This window comes from Dipteris shenzhenensis, chromosome 13, assembly GCF_047967505.1.
Source record: "Dipteris shenzhenensis isolate YYH24624 ecotype China chromosome 13, Dip_SZ_1.0, whole genome shotgun sequence".
Taxonomy (NCBI): Eukaryota; Viridiplantae; Streptophyta; class Polypodiopsida; order Gleicheniales; family Dipteridaceae; genus Dipteris; species Dipteris shenzhenensis.
In genome coordinates this window covers 7,537,093-7,558,862 of record NC_141608.1, presented here as the reverse complement: position 1 = coordinate 7,558,862, position 21,770 = coordinate 7,537,093, and the positions used below count along the sequence as shown (strand labels likewise).

The window sequence follows — 21,770 nt, the reverse complement described above, 5'->3', positions numbered from 1 at the left end:
CAAGCAAGATCTGGTGATCTTGATCTTGCAAGTTAGGCCTATCTTGTGAGTTTTGGGTTTGATCAACCTAAAACTAACGGTTCCAAGCTAGTCACTTGGAACTTGGACCAATGCATGCATATGAGAGAAAGAGATTAGCAAACGGTATCTTATTGGAAAGGAAAAGTAGAACAGAAAATGGATTCCTACTAACCCTAATGGATAAAGTTGAATTAGTCTTTGTAGGAATGTCCAAAGCAAAGGAGTACATGGACAACACAACATGAAAGATAAGTACTATGTCTTTCTTAGTAGGCTTAAATGGCTAAGGTCATATGGATAATATATTTGATATATTAATTGATATGGAATAAATGATGCACGAACCAGACTACTTTGATGAATCAAAGCCAACAACAATATATTGTGACAATCAATTGGCTCAAGCCATCTCTAGCAAGACACTGCATGTAATTGAGCAATAAGCATGGCGCTTAGTGGGAACGTTGCAAACCTATATTGCATTTATGTTGAGTGGGAACGATCTCTAATTAATTATGTTTACAGGTTGTGCAACAAGTGCCCATTGTTGGGGCACCTAAAATAATGGGATGGGTGGGTTTTCATGGCACACACTTTGCACATACACAACCCACCTGAACCTACCCATTGTTGCAACCTTGAAGATGGTGTGAAGCTACATGACCCCGAAGAAATAGTTGCTTAGTAAATTGTATGTCTGCCCATCGTTGGGCAGCAAAGCTTTGCTTGCACGTGGAAAGGCACTATGTGGAACCCACATTGAATGGTAGGAAATTGCTGGGGCATATTATGTGACCACCCAATCTTGGGTACCATTTGATGTGTAAATAGCCTTAGCTACTAGTCCCTAAATTTGAATACTGCAATGCCCTTCAATGGGGATTTTGCCTTTCCCAAGAAGGGCAAGAGAGAAATGAACCTTCGAAAAGAAGTGACACATTTGAAAAAATTCTTGTAGTTCCCTTCAAAAATGATCGAAAACATCTTAAGAAGAAGGATGGCTTTATAAATTACACTTCAAAATTTCTAGGCTACTCTTCAAATTTGAGGCGTATTGACAACTATTATGGCAGTGAGGACATGGGCACAATCTCATGTGGTAGTGCTTGTCAATTGCTATGGTGACGAGGATGTGAACACAGTCTGAAGTGGCAGTGCTGAGTTAGTTATCATGATATGTATGATGATGGCCTGAGGGTACCTTGTTGGCCTTTGCTTGGAAGGGTAGGGCTAAGTGAAGGTGCGAGTCCTTAAAAAGCAAAAATTAATTTTGGGAAATTTTCGTGGCTTGGGACCTTAAATGAATGCTCACAATAAAAGCCCACAATATCACCGCATAGTTGAGGAACCGACGTGCACGGCTTAGGCTATTGTAGCTTCATGCATTCACTCACTTGAAGCTTCCCTAGCTACTCGGTTGACGTATTCCTAAGCGTGTGAAAGGAGCTCCGGATTGCATATGCTGCCGAGATTCCGAACTAGATCTACAAGTAGACAGCCTCCATGCTATCTTCAAGCCTCACAGCCTTAGCTGAGAGAGCTTGCTCTTCATTAGGAGAAAGGCATAGTGTTGATGTTCTCTTGAAAGGGAATTGCATCTATTACTATTTTCACTCCCATCTATTTTGCAGAGTTGAACGTGTTTTTCTCTACGGTGACCAAAATGGACCAACGACAACTACACACGTGGCTGCCGCCAGTCGTTGCTGATGCCAGTCGGAAACCGGCCCCGGTTTTCTCTTGGGAATGGGCTCCGGGAGCCGATTCCCAAAGCCATATCCTTGTGCACTTGGTTCATATTCTGGGATGCATCTTAGAAAATTCTGTTTGTTGGCCAGGCGAACACGATAACCAGATGATGTGTAGACGCGATGGTCCAACAGGACACATTCCTGCTTTCGATCTTTGCCGGCCTTCTGCTTGTCGTCGTCGTCTTGCCTATCCCTTCCGACTGCCGATTTCCTGACAATCTGTGCGTTTTCCGTCCGATCCTCTTCCCTCTCGCTCGATTTTTCCTCTCCCCCCTTACTGACATTTTGGTGAATCATGTAGCTTCATCGAGCAGCCGCTTTCGCGATCTTCATGTCGAAACACCGTCCAAGGCAGATCCTTGCTCGCGGATGAAAACGGTATTATGAATTCCTTGTGTTGGCTTGAGATTATTGCTCGTAATGCGTCGTTGGGCCTGGTGGTTTAACAGTAATATTAAATTTGGAACTCTTTTCTTGCTCCAAGTTTACGACGATCTTTTGACGCTTCGTCAGTTTGCACGTTTTGCAGGATATATTTGTGGTTTTAGGACACTTGATTTCTCAAATGGTTGTTGTCCCAGAGTCGGGGAGCCCTTCCAATGCCAGTAAGTCTAATCGTGACTTGAGTACGGCTTCTTATCAACGTTTTCAACGCCTATTTTTCCTTAATGAAGACAATTCTCCATTATGTTGAGCATGCAGCTTCTTCTTCTCTCTCTCTCTCTCTCTCTCTCTCTCACACACACACACACACACACACACACACACTTTTTTTTTTGTAATATCCAGTGTTGTATTTATATGCTCATAAATTTACAAGATGGGAAGTCTCCAAAATGGAGAGTATCCCAAAGATCAGAAACATAAAAAGAAAAGCTCTATGCAAGAAGCATCTATATCACCCTCATGGCAGGCATCATATAAGGATTGCCGCAACTATGTGCGGAAAGATTCATATGACTTGTGAATCTGCCGACCGAAGTATGCCAAATTGTGCTCACTCTAGATTGTCCAAAGAGCCCAATATCTCACCCAAGAGAGAAATAGTGAGTATTGAGACAACGACCTCATAAATCTGCCAAATAGCCAAAAATGTTTCCCAAATCTGTGACTCAGGAAACGGAGCCGAAGATGATCTGAAATTCTCCCTAGGAGGTTCCTGGAACACGGGCAGTGCCAAAGCAAATGAGGGACAGTCTCTGAAGGAGCCTGACATCTTAAACATGTGGATGGTGCAATGCGACGTTTGGCAAGTGTGACTCCCACTAACAATGTGCCTGTCATGCATCTCCAAAGAAAAAGTCTTTGTTTCAAAGGCATTTTACACTTCCATAATATCCGGAGATTCTTCCGCCACCATGAAAGGGGTTTCTTGATATGCCACAGAGTATTGGCATATTGTTGAATCCATGGAGCAGGCTGAAGAAGCCTGTAGGCTTTGATGGAGGTCAGGGCAGGCAGAGGAACAGGATGAGAGCATGTAGCAGAGGGTTGCAATTGCCAATCCATAAGCCTGTCTGTGTCAGCCACAGGAGGGGGAACAGGTAGAAAAGGATGTAACAAATCAACAATTTTCTTCCATATCAAACGATGGTGCATTCCCAATGCATAGGAAGCAGTGGCCTGAGGAAAGGATAAGACATAGCCCTGATTATCTACCACATCATGTATATATCTAATTCCCAATTTCATGAGATTGTATGCCCGAACAGGTTCTTGTAAAGCAAGTGGAATGTCAAAGATGGCACTCCAATGAATACTTTCTTTCCTCATTGAGTTTGTCCCCGAGTAATTGTCAGAAGCCCATTTGACCTTAGAAAGTACTTGTTTCCAGTCTAGTATCAGAGCAGTAGAGAAAGGACAGCCAGTTATCTTCCCTACAAATCTCCCAATTACAACCTCCCAATGATCTGTAGTCCAATGACCATAAGCAGAAGTCCTCATGTTGACACACATGGATGCTATCATACAAGTCCATCGCTACTGTTGGCGGAAAAAAGTATGGAGCATAGTCGCCTTCCTTGCAAGTATATGATATCTTATATTGAGGATATTAAGTCCACCATGCATCCTAGGAGAGCACACCATTTTCATCTTCATCAGTCTCAATGCTTTCACAGCTGTTTTTGTCTTCCATAACATCTCCATAGCTTGAGACATAAAGGCTGAAATATCTCTGGAGGACCAATGCAGCAAAGGCAAAAAGAACTGGACATAGGATATTACAATGGACTGTACTATTATGAGCCTGACATGAAGTGGCCAAGTAGAAATTTTCCAGTATTGCAGTTTATGTTGAAGTCTTTGGAAGATCCATTTTAACTGCTGCTTCCTGGTGATATGCCATCCTATAGGATATCCCAAATGTCAGACTACATCTTTGGAATGCACCACCTGACCTGGCCAAAGAAGAGAATGCCAGTCACATTGTTTCAGGGAAATCAATTTAGATTTGTCAAAATTAATATGCAATCCCGTTGCCAATCCATACAATGATAGAGCGGTCATAAGCATGTGAACTTCCCGGGGAGAATTCTGTGGCATAAAGAAGGAATCATTAGCATATGCTTGTGCCAAAAAAGATGCAGCCCCAGGAATTTTAAGACCAGTCATATGTCCTGTGTTTGTAAGATGATCAAGATACATTAAGAGGGGATGGGTCGCAATGGCATAGAAGAGAGCACTAAGAGGGCAGCCCTGTCTAACTAATCTACCCAATGTCCATGACGGAGATAGATGACCCCCAAGAATGCACTGAGAAGTAGAGCCAGAATAAAGCCAGTAAACTGCATTTGCTATCTTTGGACCAAAGCCCAACTTTGTCATAATTTGAGAGATAAAATCCCATTGAATAGTGTCAAATGCCTTAGCAATATCTACCTGCAATATGAGCACATCTTGATGTGAGTACTTAGCATATTCAATTGCAGTCAATGCATTGGAGATATTGTCATGGATTTGTCTTCTCGGCACAAACCCATACTGATGAGGATGAAGGCCCGCATTCAGTATCCCGTGAAGCCTATACACAATCATTTTGGCAATGAGTTTGTAAACTACAGGCATCAAAGTAATAGGCCTCCAATCTGACATATGGTCACATAGATGTTTTTTGGGCACAAGTTTGACTATGCCATGCTTCCAAGAGTGCAGTAACTGATTTTCTTGCCAGGCAACATTGATCATTTGCAAGAGGACATATTTCAAATCATCCCAAAAAGAAATATAGAATTGCACTGTAAGGCCATCCCAGCGAGGGGACTTGTATTTGCCGAGGTGGATCAAGGCATTATCAAGTTCTGTATCAGTAAAAGGTCTCTCCAAGGTAAGAGCATCATCCATTTCTACTATTTCAGAAACATATCGGAGGAATTCAGTCCTCGCATCAGTCATTTGAGTTGATGGGGAGCCAGGAGCAGAGAATAATTTCTGGAAATAATTTTGGCATTCATCTTTGAGATCAGAGAAAGAGTGCGTCCGAGAGCCATCGAGCTTCCTTACCCTTAGACATGAGTTTTTCTTTCGAGTAGCATGCAGGCCTTGGAAAAAGGCTTTTGATGAGCAGCCCTTATCCATGAGGGGCTTCATTCTTGCTCTAATCTGCCATTTGTGCAATTTCCTCTGATCATTAGCAGTCAATTTAATCCGAGCATGTGAAAGGGAATCATTTTCTGATTCAGAGAGAGGCCTTAAATGTGAAAATTCAGTCAATTGTTGTGCTGTCCTTTTTGCCCATTTAACCTCATTCCTCCATTTAGTCATATGCCAGTTTCCATACTCCCTAATGACATTCTGTATACGAGAGACAAAGCTGTCCCAAGCATAATCCATGTCCTCCTGAGCATGCAAAGGCAAGGGATGAATTGCAAATCTGATCATTTGCTGGAAATAACGATGTCGGAAATAAGCCTGATTGACATGCAATAATCTACTGGAAAGGGGTGGCAAATCATCCAGTGGCATACCAAGATGCAGATTCATCCATAATGGGGCATGATCTGACAAGCCCAATGAAAAATCTACGAGGAGATGAGGGCTAAAATCTGCATATTGTTGTGGGTAAAACAAGTACCATCTGTCAAGCCTTGCCCAGTATGTAGTAAGTGCATTATGATGAAAAGTATATCCAGGCATTGACCCTTGGAGAAGCAGCCATAAATCTTCAGCCTGCACAGAAAGAAGCATGCTATCCCATTTCTGCCTTTCCAATGATAGCATATGAGATCTTGAAGTGGTGTTATCTCTTGGCAGAGGGGAATTATTAAAATCTCCACAAATGAATGCATTAGATCTCCATGGATATTTGCTTAAAGAATCCCATAAAGAAGCCCTCAAGGCAGAGGTCTGGGAGGCATAGACTGATGCAAACTCAAGAATATCACCATTGATATTACATTGTATGACCATCCATCTGCCACTGCTGTCATTGAAGGCTAACTGAGGCTCCAGCTCATGTCTAACCATTATGCATACCCCTGAGTAGGTAGTGGTACCAGCATAGTATATGTCATACCCGCCAAAATAATCATGATGACCAACCTTAGAGTGTTGATTATGCTCTTGCAAACAAACGATATCTGGCTGCATTTTATGTACATAATTCTGTAAAAGCCTCCACTTTGAGACATTGCAGAGGCTCTGTATATTGTATGTAAAGCACTTAAGTGTTTGATGCATGAAAGAGGTATATACAGTAAAGTATAAGTATAAAACAAGATGTCAGAGAGGCAAAGCCTCTGCCTGCATGGGCTGCATTCCCTCATAATCCATGAAAGTGATAGCATTCTCCCCTTCTTCAGAATCACATATGGGGATGCCCTTCTTCAAAACCCCCACCCAATTTTGAAGGACAAGAGCTGAAGTGGAAGCCTGTCCTGGTGAGGGAGAAGAAGCATCCCATTGATGAGATTGAAAGGGGCGTTGCTTCAATACAACCACCTTCTTAGGCTGTTGAAAACCATCCCGATCAGTTCCCGCAGATTCCTTCATATTCTCTTTTTCTTTATCTTTTCCTTTTCCAGCAAGTGATTGCACCTGATTAATTGGTTTGGCATTCTTTGCTCCATTTCTATTTGCTGTCTTAGCTTGCAAATTCTCATTCTTTTCCCGTGTCTGGGGCGGCAAGGCATTAGGAGGGGGTTGATGCAGAACCATTGGGCATTCAGAGGCTAGATGCCCAAATTTGTGGCAGGCAAAACAAGCTCTTGCAAACACACCCCATTTTAATTCAAAATACTTTTTTTCCAATTGCACTCCGTCAACTTCCACTGCAATAGAAGGAGGGGTAGGTGTATCAGTGTCCCAGAGAATGCATAACCTGTTACGGTTTCCCATGGGGCGTGGAGGACAGATGACCTGTCCCAAAGAAGCAGCCAGGCAGGCAATTCTTCATGCATATAATCCGGGAAGTTAACAACCTCAATCCATACAGGACAATGATGTCGTATAAGACTTTGATAATCCTTGTTTGGGGACCAAGGCATAGCATGTACCATCTGCTCCCCGTAAAAGAGGGGAGAAAGCTCAAGTAGCCTCTACTTACACAAAGCATCTGATAAGTGCACCTCATAAAAGCCTCTAGATGCAAAATAGACTCCCTCTACAAAGCATCCTCCAAGGATGGACTTGATCCACTGTGCAACATCACTGGCTGCTGGGATTCTTCCTAGAAAGAAAATTATTACCGCAGTTTGAGATAGCTTCCCGAGAGGATTCACGAGGGATGGCAATTTCAATTTGTATGTGACCTCTGGAACTGGTTTGCCCCATTCCTGTCGTGACTGCTGAAAGTCATCCTTAAGTGTATCAAACACGTATTGAGCTTCCATAGTAAGTTCATCATCTTGTGATGCAGGCTGTGAAGGACGGCGCTTGGCATCTGCGGGTCTTTCTTTTCGAGCATATGTACAAACATCCGGTCCTGAAGCCATGATTGAAATACGGCAAGGCAAGAAAGAGCTGTACGGAGAAATATAGAGTGAAAGATAAACTAGAGAGAGAACTGTACGGAAAAGCACAGGAGGGAAAAACCCAGAACTGTACGGAATAGAATGTACGGAAACACCAACGGGACTATACGAAAAAGACTGTACGGACAAGGATGGACTGTACGAAAATACCAACGGGATTGTACCGTAGAAACTGGATTGTACGGAGGGACTGACAAGACTGTACATACGTACGGAAAAACGACGTCAGAGAACTGTACGGGCCTGCGCACAGATCTGCGCAGAGGTGTCGAGCCTACCCTAGCTGCTTGTACGGTCGTCGGGAAACTGCACGGCGACTGTATGGGCGTACGGACAAAAGGGGGGCCTGCAAGGAGTTCTTGGCGAGGCTGGAGAGCAGAGGCCGCACAGAACACACCACACACACACACCAATACCAAGCACGGACACACACACATACACACACACACCACACACACACACACACACACACAGAGCTTTACAGCATCACAGATTAACACTAATACAAGCCTTTTTAAAGGCTAGAAACAGTCACCCTGGCCTAGTCGGGAATGCTTTTCAAGGCATGAATACTTTTTGTCCTAGAGTAAGCCAACTTAGCAGGCCTCTTTTCTCCATACTATTGAAGTACAACTAGAGCCTTGTAGTAGCAGGTCCACTTCAATTTAGGTAGGATAGATGCATGCCAAGTTTCGCTCTGCTTAAGTTTTGAAGTCTGCCAAAGATGTACAGGGATGAACTGTCCCATGACGCTGCTGTGCTCCACTTTGAGACGCCAACTGTTGGCTCCTTGCTAAAGAAGGGTGGGAACTTCCATTGTTGCATTGTAGCTGACTGCTGGTTGAAGGATCTTGATACCTGGTCCTTGGCCACCTGATCTTGATTGGTTTCGAAGTGGATGCTTGCTGTGGTATATACGGTTGTAGCCTATAATGTAAACACGGCCATGGTTGTCCACTGCCATCCTTAATGTCCTCAAGATCAATGAACTTTGTGTCTTTCTGGAGTCAACTATCTTGAGGATACTGCTCTGGCTGAACCAGTAGAATGAAGCGCTCTCCAAAATCTTGCTGATCCTGCTCAGGTGATTCATCTGGCTGCTGGAAGTTGGATATCATGAAAAAGACCGGAGGAATTGCGGATAAATGTGAACACAATGGATGAGTTTTGGAGGGCAGTGATGGTTGCCCTTCCGAGTCATTGGAATATAATGTTGATCATGCCATTGTTGCTAAGATGATATGAAAACATTGTAGTGAAGCGACAATGAAGTCTGAGGTTGATATTTCTGATTCCAATCGTGTACAAAAAAGGGGTCAAACTAATTCTATAGGGTTCCTTTTCTTTTCCTTGCAAAGTTCTGTTATTCATTCTAAAGAGGTTTTCGTCTGGGAGAGATCGAGGTCCTCGATGACGGCCTATTGGTATCCATCTTACCTGCCTTGTGTAGTGAATAGATTAAGTGCTTCGCTTTGCAAGCATTTAGGTTCCCTTAATATGCGAAAATGAAACCTCCTGGGACATGTCTTGATGCGGACATGTCTAGTTGATGTTGCTTTGTATTAGGACCCTCTGTGGGTATAGTTGGAAGCAATGACCAAGGGCAGGCAGCACATTCTAAGTCTTGGCAATGAATGTCACATCTCCAAGTATTTCTTTTGTTAAATGGATATTGCAACCCTTGATATGGAAAAATTGAACTCCTTAGGGCACCTCGTGATGGGGACGCATGTCTTGTTGAGGCAATTGCTCTGTATTAGGAACCTCTTTCAAAGCAATGACCCAGGGCAGTCTTGCCAGGAACATCACATCGTGGTGTTCTGTGCAAATCATGAATGTGATTCTCAATGCATGATACTGCTTGGGTGAAGTCAGGAGATGGTAAGTCTGCGTTGCATGGGGATGAATGAGCTTGCGCAATAAGAAACTTCTTCTATGTACACCTTTGACACGTCCCAGCACTCCTGAAACCCCTGATCTGCAAGCAAACCACACACAACGTCAGATCTGAGCAGGTTGCTCACCACCCAACCATGACATCTACGGGATGTGATCCCGAATCAGAAGATGTCCCCTCCGAGCCACGAGCTGAGCTACTGGCACGAACTCCCAATCAGATCCAAACCAGCCTGGTGTCCCATACCACCAGGTGGCGCTGTGAAGCCCTGGATCTGCCACTGGGCCTTGGGCTACGCTAAGATGCAGGCGCGCGTCCTCGACTCAATCCAGGAACAGACCTGGCACCTGGGAACGAAACTTGCTCCCAACTGCACACTGAGAACTGAACCCCCTGGGCCCCTTTTATAGACTCGGGCCCCGAGCGCCAAAAATAGCGAAGACCTATAAATAGTTCGTACCCTTGCCACTCAACCCGAGAATCAAGCCTGCCTAGCTCTAAGCCTCCCCAGGCTACCTGAGCTAGTCCTGTGTACCTAGTACACGTCAGATACCAATCCGTGCACATGACATACTCCCCCTCCTCTAAGAACTCACTCCTGAGTTCGCTTAAAAACCCGGAAATGTTCTTTGGAGGTTTTGTAATGTCTCCCATGTTGCATCCTCCTCAACATGATCCTTCCACTTGATCTTGTATTCCGTGATAGTACGATTACGAATCTGTCTTTCACGAAATTCAAGAATACACTCAGGTTCGTGAGGAATAAAAGTCAAATCTGTAACTTCTATAATCTCATGAGGAGAAACAAGTTGATCATCTGCACCCAAGTCTTCTTTCAGTCTACTGACATGAAAGACTGGATGTACTTTAACATCAGGAGGCAATTCTAGTCGATATGCAACTGGTCCAATTCTTTTAATGACCTTGAATGGGCCACAGTATCTGGGGGATAATTTCGGAACCAAACCAGTACTTAGGCTCTTGGATTCCTTAGGAATTCGCAAATATACCATCGTTCCTTCAGAGAACTCTCTGGGTGAACGATGTCTATTAGCATAAAATCTGTCCTGATCTTGGGCACTTCTAATAGACTCCTTGGCAAACTGCAACATTTCCTGCATATCTAGCAAGAAGTTCTTAGCAGCATCATTTGGAATCCCTTTTAATCCAACCATAACTGGTGACTTAGGTTGAAACCCGTACATAAGCATAAAAGGACTGTAACCAGTACTAGAATGCTTTGCACTGTTGTAAGCGAATTCTATCATAGGTAGATAATCTTCCCATGAAGACTGTCTCTTAGATACATATGCCCGAAGCATGTCTTCAACCAACTGGTTGACCTTCTCTGTACTGCCATCGGATTGTGCATGATCCGAGGAACTCATACTTAGAGTAGTTTCTAACTTCTCAAAAACAAGTGTCCAAAAGTTACTTGTAAACTTTGAGTCCCTGTCATTGACTATGTCAGATGGCAAACCATACAACTTAAACAAGTGGTCCACAAACTCGTGAGCCAACTGAACAGCTGAAATAGTTGTTCTAGTAGGTAAGAATCTAGCCATTTTTGTCAAACGGTCGACTATGACCCAAATGGAGTCATGACCCTTGCGCGTTCGAGGCAAACCAGTAATAAAATCCATGGAAATACTTTCCCATTTATTACCTGGAATCTGTAATGGCTGTAACAAACCGGCGCTTCTAAGGCGTTCGGCCTTAGTAACCTGACAAACCCGGCAACCTACCACATAGTTCTCTATAAATGCACGCATCTTAGGCCAATAAAAGGTATGCTTCACAAGAGACAGAGTCCTATGTATACCCGGATGTCCCGCACTAGGAGCATCATGACACTCCCAGAGAATCTTGGATTTAAGGTCCTGAACATCAGGCACACAAATCTTTTCATTCCGGAGCAGCAAGCCGTTCCTAATCATCCACTGACCTCCCGCCGCCTGTACCGTAGGTGGCACAATCCCTGAGTCCTGGTCAACCATGGAGCTCCCATCCTGGACTCTCTGCCAATAAGAACTGAAATGACTATCAGTTGCGTATAGCCCTCTCAAGGATTGAAATAGGTCTGAGGATATTTCCGTAAATGACAAAGCATTTACAAACTTAACTCGACTTAAGGCATCCGCCACACTATTCAACGAACCCTTTCGATAACGTATTTCGAAATCAAAATCTTGCATTAATTCTGCCCATCTAGCTTTCCTTCCCCTCAATTTAGATCCCTCACACACATACTTAATTGACTGATGATCAGTCAATACAAGGAACTTTGAACCATACAAGTAGTGTCGCCAAACCTTAAGAGCATACACTACAGCATAAAGTTCCTTCTCGAGTGTGGGCCAACGATATTGAGTGTCGTCTAGCTTCTTACTCTCGAAAGCTACAGGTCTGTCCTCTTGGAATAAAGCTGCCCCAATCGCATAATCACTCGCATCGGCCTCTAAAACATAAGGCCGGGTAGGATCGGGTAATGCAAGAACGGGTGCTTCCTTGATAGAAAGTTTCAAGGTTTCAAAAGCCTTGTTCATTGCATCATTCCAAGGGATCGACTGAGTAGACCTGCGTCCACGACCTTTCAATATGTTTGTCAGGGGTGCCGTGATATGTGAATAATCACGCATAGACTTCCGAAGAAATACCGTAAATCCTAGGAAAGAACGAAGTTGTTTCACAGTGTGAGGGATAGGCCATTCTAAAACCTTCTGGATACGATCCAGATCAATGCTAATACCTTCAGAAGAATCAATGCGTGCACATGACAACCTTTTGACTGTGGCCTATAGACAAGTTTATAACTTTCGTAAAACTTCCATTCTCTGCCTCAGCTGAAGAAATCAGGACGTTTGTAGAGCCATCTTTCACTTGCAGACAAATGCAACATGTAATTCTCCACGAAGGACATTGAAGCTCACCACCTTGGAACTTAGGAGAAATAGTAAATCATGACTTTTTTTCAGACTCAGGGGAATAGTAATTAGACTGCTGTAGGAATTGTGTTTCTAGGATAAAATTCTGAATATCTGGCGTAAGGGGGGCAGTTGGCCAGCTATTTAGGCCTCAAATTTGCGGATGCAGAATGCTATACACAAGTATGCAGGAGCTGAATGGGTTTGATAAAGTGCGTGGCTGCCTGATGTACTCTTTTGCATAAGTATCACAGTATTTTCTGTAAGCTCTGTTTTGTGGCTGTAAAACAGGGGTCGCGCCTATTGTCTTGTTTGTACTCTGTGTGTAGTGGCAATACCTAGATGTGTTTTTACTAATGTCTTTATGAATTTGAGTGTTATCATTAGGGCCTGCTGTCTCTAACCAAGTTTTCTGGTTGCAGTGGATGTAACTTGGCTTCAAAATGCTGCAAGTCTTATGAAAGTTGTGTGGCCTGCTGCTTGAATCCTAACCGGGTACATAACTGCTCCTTTTTGTGTTGTGTTTCCTTTGGAAAACATTGGCTCACTATTTCATGGCTTGATCTGCAGACCTCCCATAAGCTTGCAGTCACGGTGAAAGTGGCACAGCATGCTACCTCAGGTAAATTTTTCAGCATAGTGCAACACTTATGAGAGAGGAAAGGTGCAGCAACCATCACTGAAGATTTTTTCCCTTTCTGGTGGAGCATATTGGAAGACTTGTTAAACTGTCAGAAATTCAACTCCTTTCTTGAATTAGTGACCGCATCATGCATGCCTTTTTTGAACTCAATTAATCATTGCAAAAATCCCTTTGAACCTGTTCTAATGCATTTTGTATAAGTGTTATTTATGTTTACAGCTGGTCGTTTATGTTTTCTGAGAGCTTGTTGTTCCATGACCTTGCAAATGACTAAAGCTATTGCTTAATATTGCTATGGTGTAATCAGGTTTTTACAAAGATGTTTTTGACTTCTGTCTTGGGAGGTGCCGTCATGATTCAAGGAGTGTGGTATGGTCTTTATACGTTTTCAAGTGAAATTAAAAACTGAATTGGAATAGAACGTGGATGTACAGCTATTGTTGTACAAATGATAGCCATTTTAATGTTACAGAGTTAGCTGGGTCTGTGTGATCTGTCAAGATACACGTAGAGCCGGCTATTACATTATTATTACTGTTATATTTGGTCATATGTTAATTCTCTTATTGTGAGATTATGATCATCCAAAGTATGTTTAGTAGCAAGATTCCGTCTTGTCAGAGGCCAGGTGTCTCTTGTGCCTTCCTAAGGTTTATAGGTAGATTGGCCAGGTTATATCATTAAGGAGCAATTGTTGCACGTGTCAGGTGTGGGGAATTGGCTTTATTCAGATTTTATGATAGGAGGTTCATCAGGCCTTCTTTGAACATCTTTGATAGGCGACATATAATCACTTTTTCCCCCTCTGTATAATCTATATGCATTCATCTTATTTTTATATTCCTCTCTTTTCCTTGTTCATGTCTTGTACATATGAAAAGTTAACCCTTGTAACCACCCCGTACTATTTCCTCTTCGTGATGATACCTTGTTTAAATTCTAAAATAAGAACTTGAAATTTGAGAAATTAAGATATATATTGAACAATGTAAAAAATCTTAATGCATAGCAGATTCACATCACACAATTTGATAGAAACTCAGTATGAAGAACTTTGTATAAATGGATGCTCAAGTATGTGTGGGTGTGTGGATTTGTATATGTGAGAGCATATGTTCATACTATGGTCTACACCCACTGTTGGGCGCTGATGACGTCAGTGGGGATGTCAGAGTAGCTAGTCCCTGCTATGCGTGATGGAGTTTATGGTTTTCAACTTTATGAGTGACTATCATAAGCTTGAAACTGCCCTATGTCTTGTGTTTTTAGAGGATGAGTTTGGGCATGCTCCTGGATTTGTCTAGATATATGGAAGGTGAAATTATTGAAGTCATGAAGCTTGGGCCAATATGGGGGTCCCTATGGCCTCAATTGCACTCAAGCTTTATTAATTCTAATCGCAGACAAAAAAAACTCACAAATTTGAAAAACAGTAGTAATTTAGAAACACTTTTTTGGTCTTCTCTTCGAACTCCGTATGAGGTCTAAATCCCTTTTTCAGGCTCTTAGAACTCTGCACGAATCCCAATCCCTTTTTACAGGCTCTTGAACTTCTGTTGGAGTACTACACATGTAATCCTTCTGCCAAAACACATGCTAAGGGAAGAAGACATCTGTTACTAAGATAGAACTTAAGAAAGTCGTGTTTAAAAATTCTGTCAAAGCATGTACAGATTGACTCACTGGAAATTTTCAAGAACATGTCGTGGGGTATGTAAAAGTCAGTGCTTACTGTCGCTGAAGGAATACCATTGCCCTTCTTTCATGTTGTACCCACGCTTCAACTTTGCTGCTTGCAAGCTGCCCTTAGGCTTTATAGGTAGCACTTTGGCGTGCGGTTTAGGCAGCAGCTCTTGTATTCCGGAGCCTTCAGGTCGCATTTGCATTATCAAGCGAAGCTCCGGATGCTGTAATGGCCAAAAAAGAGTTTTTACTAATTGAATTTATTTTTGTATGGTTTGAAAATGATGACAAGAGTCTTTCCAAAAAAAATTGCGTCCATTTTTATTTGTCGTGCTAGTAGCTTCTGCTTGTTAAAATTTTCTCATTGAGATATTTCTTCTCGTCGTTCTTTGTGGCTCTATTGGGCAAGACAGCCCGGGTGCCCAAGCTGGACATTTGTAAAGGATGGCTGTCTGCACAAGCATGGTATATAGAAACTTCATTTCCCAATTCCACAGATGTGCCTTCCTGCATATAGAGCTTTGAAACCCCCCATATATGAGTTACTGTTTCTAGGGGCTCCCCTCCAAATGTGACATCCACTTGCTTGCTGTGTGTCCCGGATGACCATTACCTTTGTCTTATCTATATTGACATGCATCTCCTAGAAGTCTCTTACCGCATCCAAATGTGCTTGCAGGCTCTCCTTATTCTTTGCGAAGAATACTACATCATTTGCGTAGCGAAGCATTAACAAAGCATTCCTTGCAATTTGAGCCCATTTCTTGCTGTGTGTTCTCATCCCCCCTTCAAAGTCATTGATAAAAAGACTGAAGAATGTCGATGAGAGGGGGCAGCCTTGTTTAACCCCCCTATCATATCTTATTAGAACTTTCGCCTTGGAGCATGACCCATCCACTAGCAGTTGTGCTAACTCTGCTATTACCTTCTCATAGAGTCAGTATGTGGCTTCTCTCAGCTAACTTTGAGCTTTTCCAGTCTTTCCCATAGCTTCTTACGTGGCACCGTTTCGAAGGCTTTCTTGAAATCTATGAAAGAGAGAGAGAGAGAAGAAGAAGAAGAAGAAGAATGTATTACCGTCCTCTGGGGGCCGAAATACCGACCCATGGGATCCATAAAAGTCACGATACAAGTGTCTTCTTCCTTTTATGGAAGGGGGGGAGAACAATTATTTTGAAATACATTGAGTAATACAACATTCACGATATTTAAGAACCTTGGAAATATAGTTACCCAGAGTGGCTATATGGCTATGTGAGAGCAAGCTTGCTAGGGTGTCGTGTTCCTCTGTAATATTGTTAAAGTCCCTCCTTATGCAGGCATACCGTGTGCATGTAAGGAGGACATGTGCTTCTGTCTCTACTTGTTCTTGGTCACACAGCTTGCAAAATCTTTGTTCCCTTGAGACATCTCCCCAAGCACCTTTCTCTATCTCCAGAGTGTGTGATCGGGTGCGGATGAGTGCAATGCTTCTCCTTGCATTTGTAGGTAGGGCATAGTTATGTATTTTTGTGCATTTTCTTCCTCCTTGGAGTAGGTGTCCCAATAAATGGGATTGACATGCGTACAATAGTACTCATACTTAGCCCTTTTTTCAGCTGATTGCCATTTTTGCTGCAATATTCCCAACAAAGCTTTATGAAATGCCTTCTCATCCATTTCCCCGGATGACATCTCCAGGTAGGATGTTACTCTCCATCTTTGGAACCATCTCTGAATGTCTTGCCACCAACCAGATGATAGTGTCTTGCTTTTGTTTGTCTTTTGAGGCCTTTTACTTGCTTCCCATGCTTTCATTGGTAATCTCAGAGAGAGAGAGAGAGAGAGAGAGAGAGAGGATGAAACAAAAAACTGACTGGAAGTATGTCTTTACAGGTCCATGAAAATGCTTATGCCACAGAAGAGCACCACTGTTTTGCTCTTCCTTCAAATTTTTCATGTATGCCTGATGACTTTGCTTGCTTTTGATTAATTGCATCCAGTCTGCTGTAGCAAGTGCTACGTATCTGTGACCGTAATGTGCTTATGCTGGTAAATTGCAGCTCCATCAACGAAACCAGTTGAGGAGAACAGTTTGGAGAGCGTGTCAATCGTAATTGGCAGGTACGGCGTATGCTAGTCATTTGTTTTGAAATTTCTGTTTCCTCCCATGAACAATTTTGTGAAAATTCACTTCTTTAGTAATGGAACCAGTGCCTCCATGTTATTATTTTTCTGGCAGGCAAGGACAGTCATGTGAGACAGCTTGTAGATCAAATGGGCAGGCCTGCCAACTAAACAAATTGTCGGCCATCAATAAATGTGCAATGTATGTAAGCTTTTATAGTTAGTGATGCCCTTTCTTCACTTGTTTATGTAGCTGATGCTTGGGATCATCTGTAAGGAAATGTTTTGTAGTAGAGCTCAGGATGCTCTCCTTATTATGTGCATGGGAGGCAGGTTTAGATCATGAAGATAACACAAAAGGAAGAATAATCAGTGAGAAAAGGCACATCACTTTAACGAAAGCTGACTGATTGTGTTGTCTGCCCTTACTTTTTTTTTTTGGGGGGGGGGGGGGGGGGGGGCTTGTTTTGGCAAGGCGGTTGCCTAGCTTGTGTGGCTGCAATGGAGTGTGTTCGTGTTTTGGCTATGATTGTAAATGCATCTTGATTGTAAATTCTAAGATACTTAGTCCTACATCTTTATTTGACAGACAGAGATGACAGGATTTGTTTTTAAAATGAAAGCGAGGTACTGAAGAGAAATCAAAATGCAGTTTGGATGCTGTCAGTGTGGAGTTGATAATGGCCTGATTCTCCTCTTTGTGAACAGTCTGCGCAAATATTTCAGCTGCAAAGGTTCTTGTGTGGCAAGCATCAATCAACCAGCTGAGGTTTCATCTTCTGCACCTAGACATTTGGTAAGTCTAGGTTTTGGATAGTACATTATTACTAGTTTCATCTTCTGCACCTAGACATATGGTAAGTCTAGTTTTTGGATAGTACATTATCAATCATCATTAGCCTTATTGAATGCTTATGTGTGTGTTTGTGTGTTTGGGGGGAGGGGCACAAGCATGGATGGATCGGTGGTGTGGGGTTTGTTTGGGGTGTGGGTGGTTAGTATGGGGTGGCGGGAGGAGTGGCTTATTTGTATCTTTGTTGATGGAACTATTGAATCGGTGGTGAGTACAGCGTCCAGGGGCCTGCCTTTTTGCTAAACAAGAAAGTGCCCTGTCATGTCAAGATTCCAATGCACACGCTCGTCGACTATGCCCTTGTGGTTAGGATGCTTGTGAACAAGATCCCTGTTCTACAAGGCTTTGCAAATTGGCTTTTCTTGTATGATATCCTCTCCGTACTGATCAATGGAAGTTATATTCTTAGAGTTCAACGTCTCTAGTTTATTTCCCAGCAAAAGGAAAAGTAGTTTATTTTAGATAGTTTTTACGAACTTAAAGATTGATATAGTTCCAATATGAATTGCTTGTAGGTGTTCTTTTAAATATTCTCAAAAAGGATATTTGAATTTCTAATTTGTATTATAAATTTTAGGCTTGTCTCTTCGGTGTAGAGATTGCATGCATCAGGTATCATTGTAGTACGAGTGTATTCTTAAGTAAGCTGTGTACAATTATTATATATGTTGTAGAGAATGCAAGGTTGCTACTCTTTTGTATTCATAATGATGTACTTATAGAACTAGCTATATTATTTATTAATTTTACTTGGAATTTATCTTATTGACGTGCACCTTTTTCAGTAAAATGTTGTTGGAAAAGTAGAACAAAGAAAAAAGGTCCGTGGGAAGTACGCGATAAGAAAGGTCATGGCGGTAAAGGAAGCAAGCTTTGAGTGCTAGTAAAAGTGTATTGAAAAGCAAGGACGGGGACTTCTCGGTCTACAAGTGTAAGGAAACAGGCTCAAAGCTTATAGTAAGAGTTGAACATGGTTTCTTTTGCTTAGATGCTCGTTTGGGAGAGACTAAAATGAAATCGTAGTCTTCACAAGAAGTCGTGGCTTGAATGAAGAGAATGTGGACGAAATTTTGATTAGCCTTTGTCACGACTGAGGCTGCCCTTCATCTCCAGAGTGCTGACAGAAACTCAGTACGAAGACCTTTGTATAAACGGATGCTCAAATGTGTGTGTGTTTGTCTCTCTCTCTCTCTCTCTCTCTCTCTCTCTCTCTCTCTCTCCCCCCCCCCCCCCCCCTCACCTTCCTCAGGCTTCCAGGAATCTATGAGACATTGTTATCAAATTTTAGCTTTCAGTGTTTGCGATTATTATATTCGATTTAGTAATTGAGCTTATAATGTTGGCAAGGCACTTGATCCAGCATAAGCTATAAAAAGCTCATGAAGTAGCTGAGTATTCATGGTCTACACAAGAAGGCGCCATGGCTCATATTTTTGATGTCGAGATGAAATAAAAGGAGTGGATCCACCCATGTGGCAAACACACGATCACCTGTCGAGATTTCTCCAAGGCATCGATGCTTGATTACAAGGCACTATGGCTTGCAAACAAGGATACATTATGGACTAAGATGAAAGCTTTGTTGTAGCTTGAAACCAAGGTTATGGCATGGAATTAAATTTTGTGATGTCCCAGAGCAAGGCTTTGTGACTTTTTCGACGGCAATTGTTCTGGATCGAGGAGATGCTCATGGATTAACTCAAGGCTCTATGACCCTAAACGTGGTAAGACCACAGAGGATCGTCGAGTCTATGCCAAGGTCACAAAGTGTACATCATATCATGGGCCAGGTTTGTGTGTTGTGGGCATGTGGAATTTGAGAGGTGCTAATAATGAAATGGAGATCTAAGCACTAATATTTTTTTAAAAAATTGGGGGGGTTGATGTGGATTTTGAGATCTCAGAGATTCAGTGGTGTGGAGAGAGAGAGAGAGAGAGAGAGGTCTTCAAAAGTCCAAAGGGTCTATAAGACTAAAAAATCCCAAATACAATGAGCTGAATGGGTGGAGCCTATAATTGGTCATCTACACCCAAGACAAATGCAACATAAAACATAGAAACACTTTTACATAAAATTCATAAGCCATGGAGAAGATGGAAGCTATGGTGTGGCATCGTGACAATGGTTCTTTGATTGCTGGTGGATAGGTCAAGATTGCAGGAGATCTCAATAATTTACTAGGCATTGGCAAACAATCATTGTGTGTGGTTTGTTGTTGCTCCCCTACCTATGGCCCTATGTTAGACTAGGGCTAGTGTCACACTTGTCAATGTCGATTTTTCTCTAGTTCTAATAGGTTTGTTCCCTATAATTATGTCATTACTCATGGTAGCATAGGCGATCACAATTGTAGAATGGGTCCTCAAGTTGTATTCTAGTGAGAGGTGCAGGCTAAATGCGAAAAGTGGTTTTGGTATGCGCTTATGTGAAAAATATCTCCTTGATCATTTTTCATCCACACTATTGCCATGGTAAGTAGTATGAACAAGGATGGTGCATTAATTGATATTTCTATGCATGCATTGATTGCTCTTTGAAATAGTAATTCTCAACAAAATCCACCACATACAGAATGACATTTGTAGGGAAGTTCTTCGAACACCCCTTAAATTGATTTGCCTATTATCTATGTATCAAGTTGTTTCTAATGAACTTGCTTGTATAATCCTTTAAGATTACTACTAGGCCTCTCGTTGGCATGTCTTTGATCAATAAAACTTTGCTGCTTTTTATTTTTCCTTGCATGTTTAGCTCAACGTTGATATCCGCAAATAGCTACACAGCAACCACTTTTTGCATATTACTTCTTCACATGGGTCCACTGCAAGTTTCTATGTACACAATTTTCACAATCTGCCATTAGGTACCTATAATAATGGAATATTGAGTCTTTATGCTTGGCACAAAGACATGGTTCCCAAAATTATGTGACCCTACTAAATGCATGCTCATGTGCTACACATTTTCCTATTCCTATTGATGAAAAACATATTTTGCAAAGACGAACACATGATACTCCATGTAAACCAAATGTGGTCGTGCAAATATGGTTGAGATCATCCTTTAGCTCTTGTGCTTGCATACAAAGAACGGTTTTAGCTTCTTGAAGGACCTTTGTTCGTAAATACCTGGATGTGCAACTTTGAACCTCATAAAGAAATTTGTCTACATGAACAAAAGAACATGAGAATTTTAGAACATGAAACAACTATGTAACACAACTAGCATAAGATCAGCTATATAGCACAGGTAGCACATGATAAGATTCCAAATAGTTATGTTGTATACATTTGACATGGATTATCTTTTGTAGGTATAGTAGTGTGTGCAATGTAATACATTGTCATTATGTATTCATGCTAACCAAGTCATACATTGTACACTTTGCACCCTCGAGAGCATCACACAACATGAATGCATAAATTACTTTTTCTCCATGTATACTCATAACCCTTGAAATTTACAAATGACCCTTCTACATCTTCCAAAAGCACAAACTAAACACATAGATAGAAAGAGCATGAAAGTTAAATCAATTTTCTTTTTTTGATTACTTCAATCTAGGGTATCTACAAAAAGATGTAAGCATTTGAAACTTGATTAGATTATAAAGCTAAGTTGGTATGAAATCACTTATAACCTAAGGTTTGTGACTATATCTTAATGGCAAGTGCTATGGGTTATAAGGAGAAGGGTTCATGACTATACCTTGGCGGCGAGAGCTAATGGTTATAAGGAGAACATTTTGAGTTTGAATCTACATGGCGGACTAAAGGGATAGCACACTATAGATTATATAAATCAAAGTGTATGATATCTATAACAATGTATGTGCTATATAGCATACTGTAGGTGCTCCATAGCACCTTGTACGTGTTATATATAGCACACCATAGTTGCTATATAGCACGTTGTATGTTCT

The 21,770-nt window shown here is 41.9% G+C and overlaps 1 protein-coding gene across 1 annotated transcript; it reads left to right on the top strand.

Annotated features, from left to right (window-relative positions):
* The first annotated feature begins 1,791 nt into the window (after positions 1-1,791).
* Positions 1,792-18,405, top strand: LOC147894979 (glycosyltransferase family protein). The gene is made up of 11 exons (XM_087383940.1): positions 1,792-1,993; positions 2,074-2,150; positions 2,302-2,377; positions 12,985-13,057; positions 13,133-13,184; positions 13,513-13,574; positions 16,764-16,827; positions 16,931-16,991; positions 17,110-17,196; positions 17,703-17,790; positions 18,065-18,405. The coding sequence occupies exons 1-11, from the start codon at positions 1,893-1,895 to the stop codon at positions 18,155-18,157; spliced, it is 834 nt and encodes a 277-aa protein (XP_087240066.1). The 5' UTR covers positions 1,792-1,892; the 3' UTR covers positions 18,158-18,405.
* Positions 18,406-21,770: the final 3,365 nt, after the last annotated feature.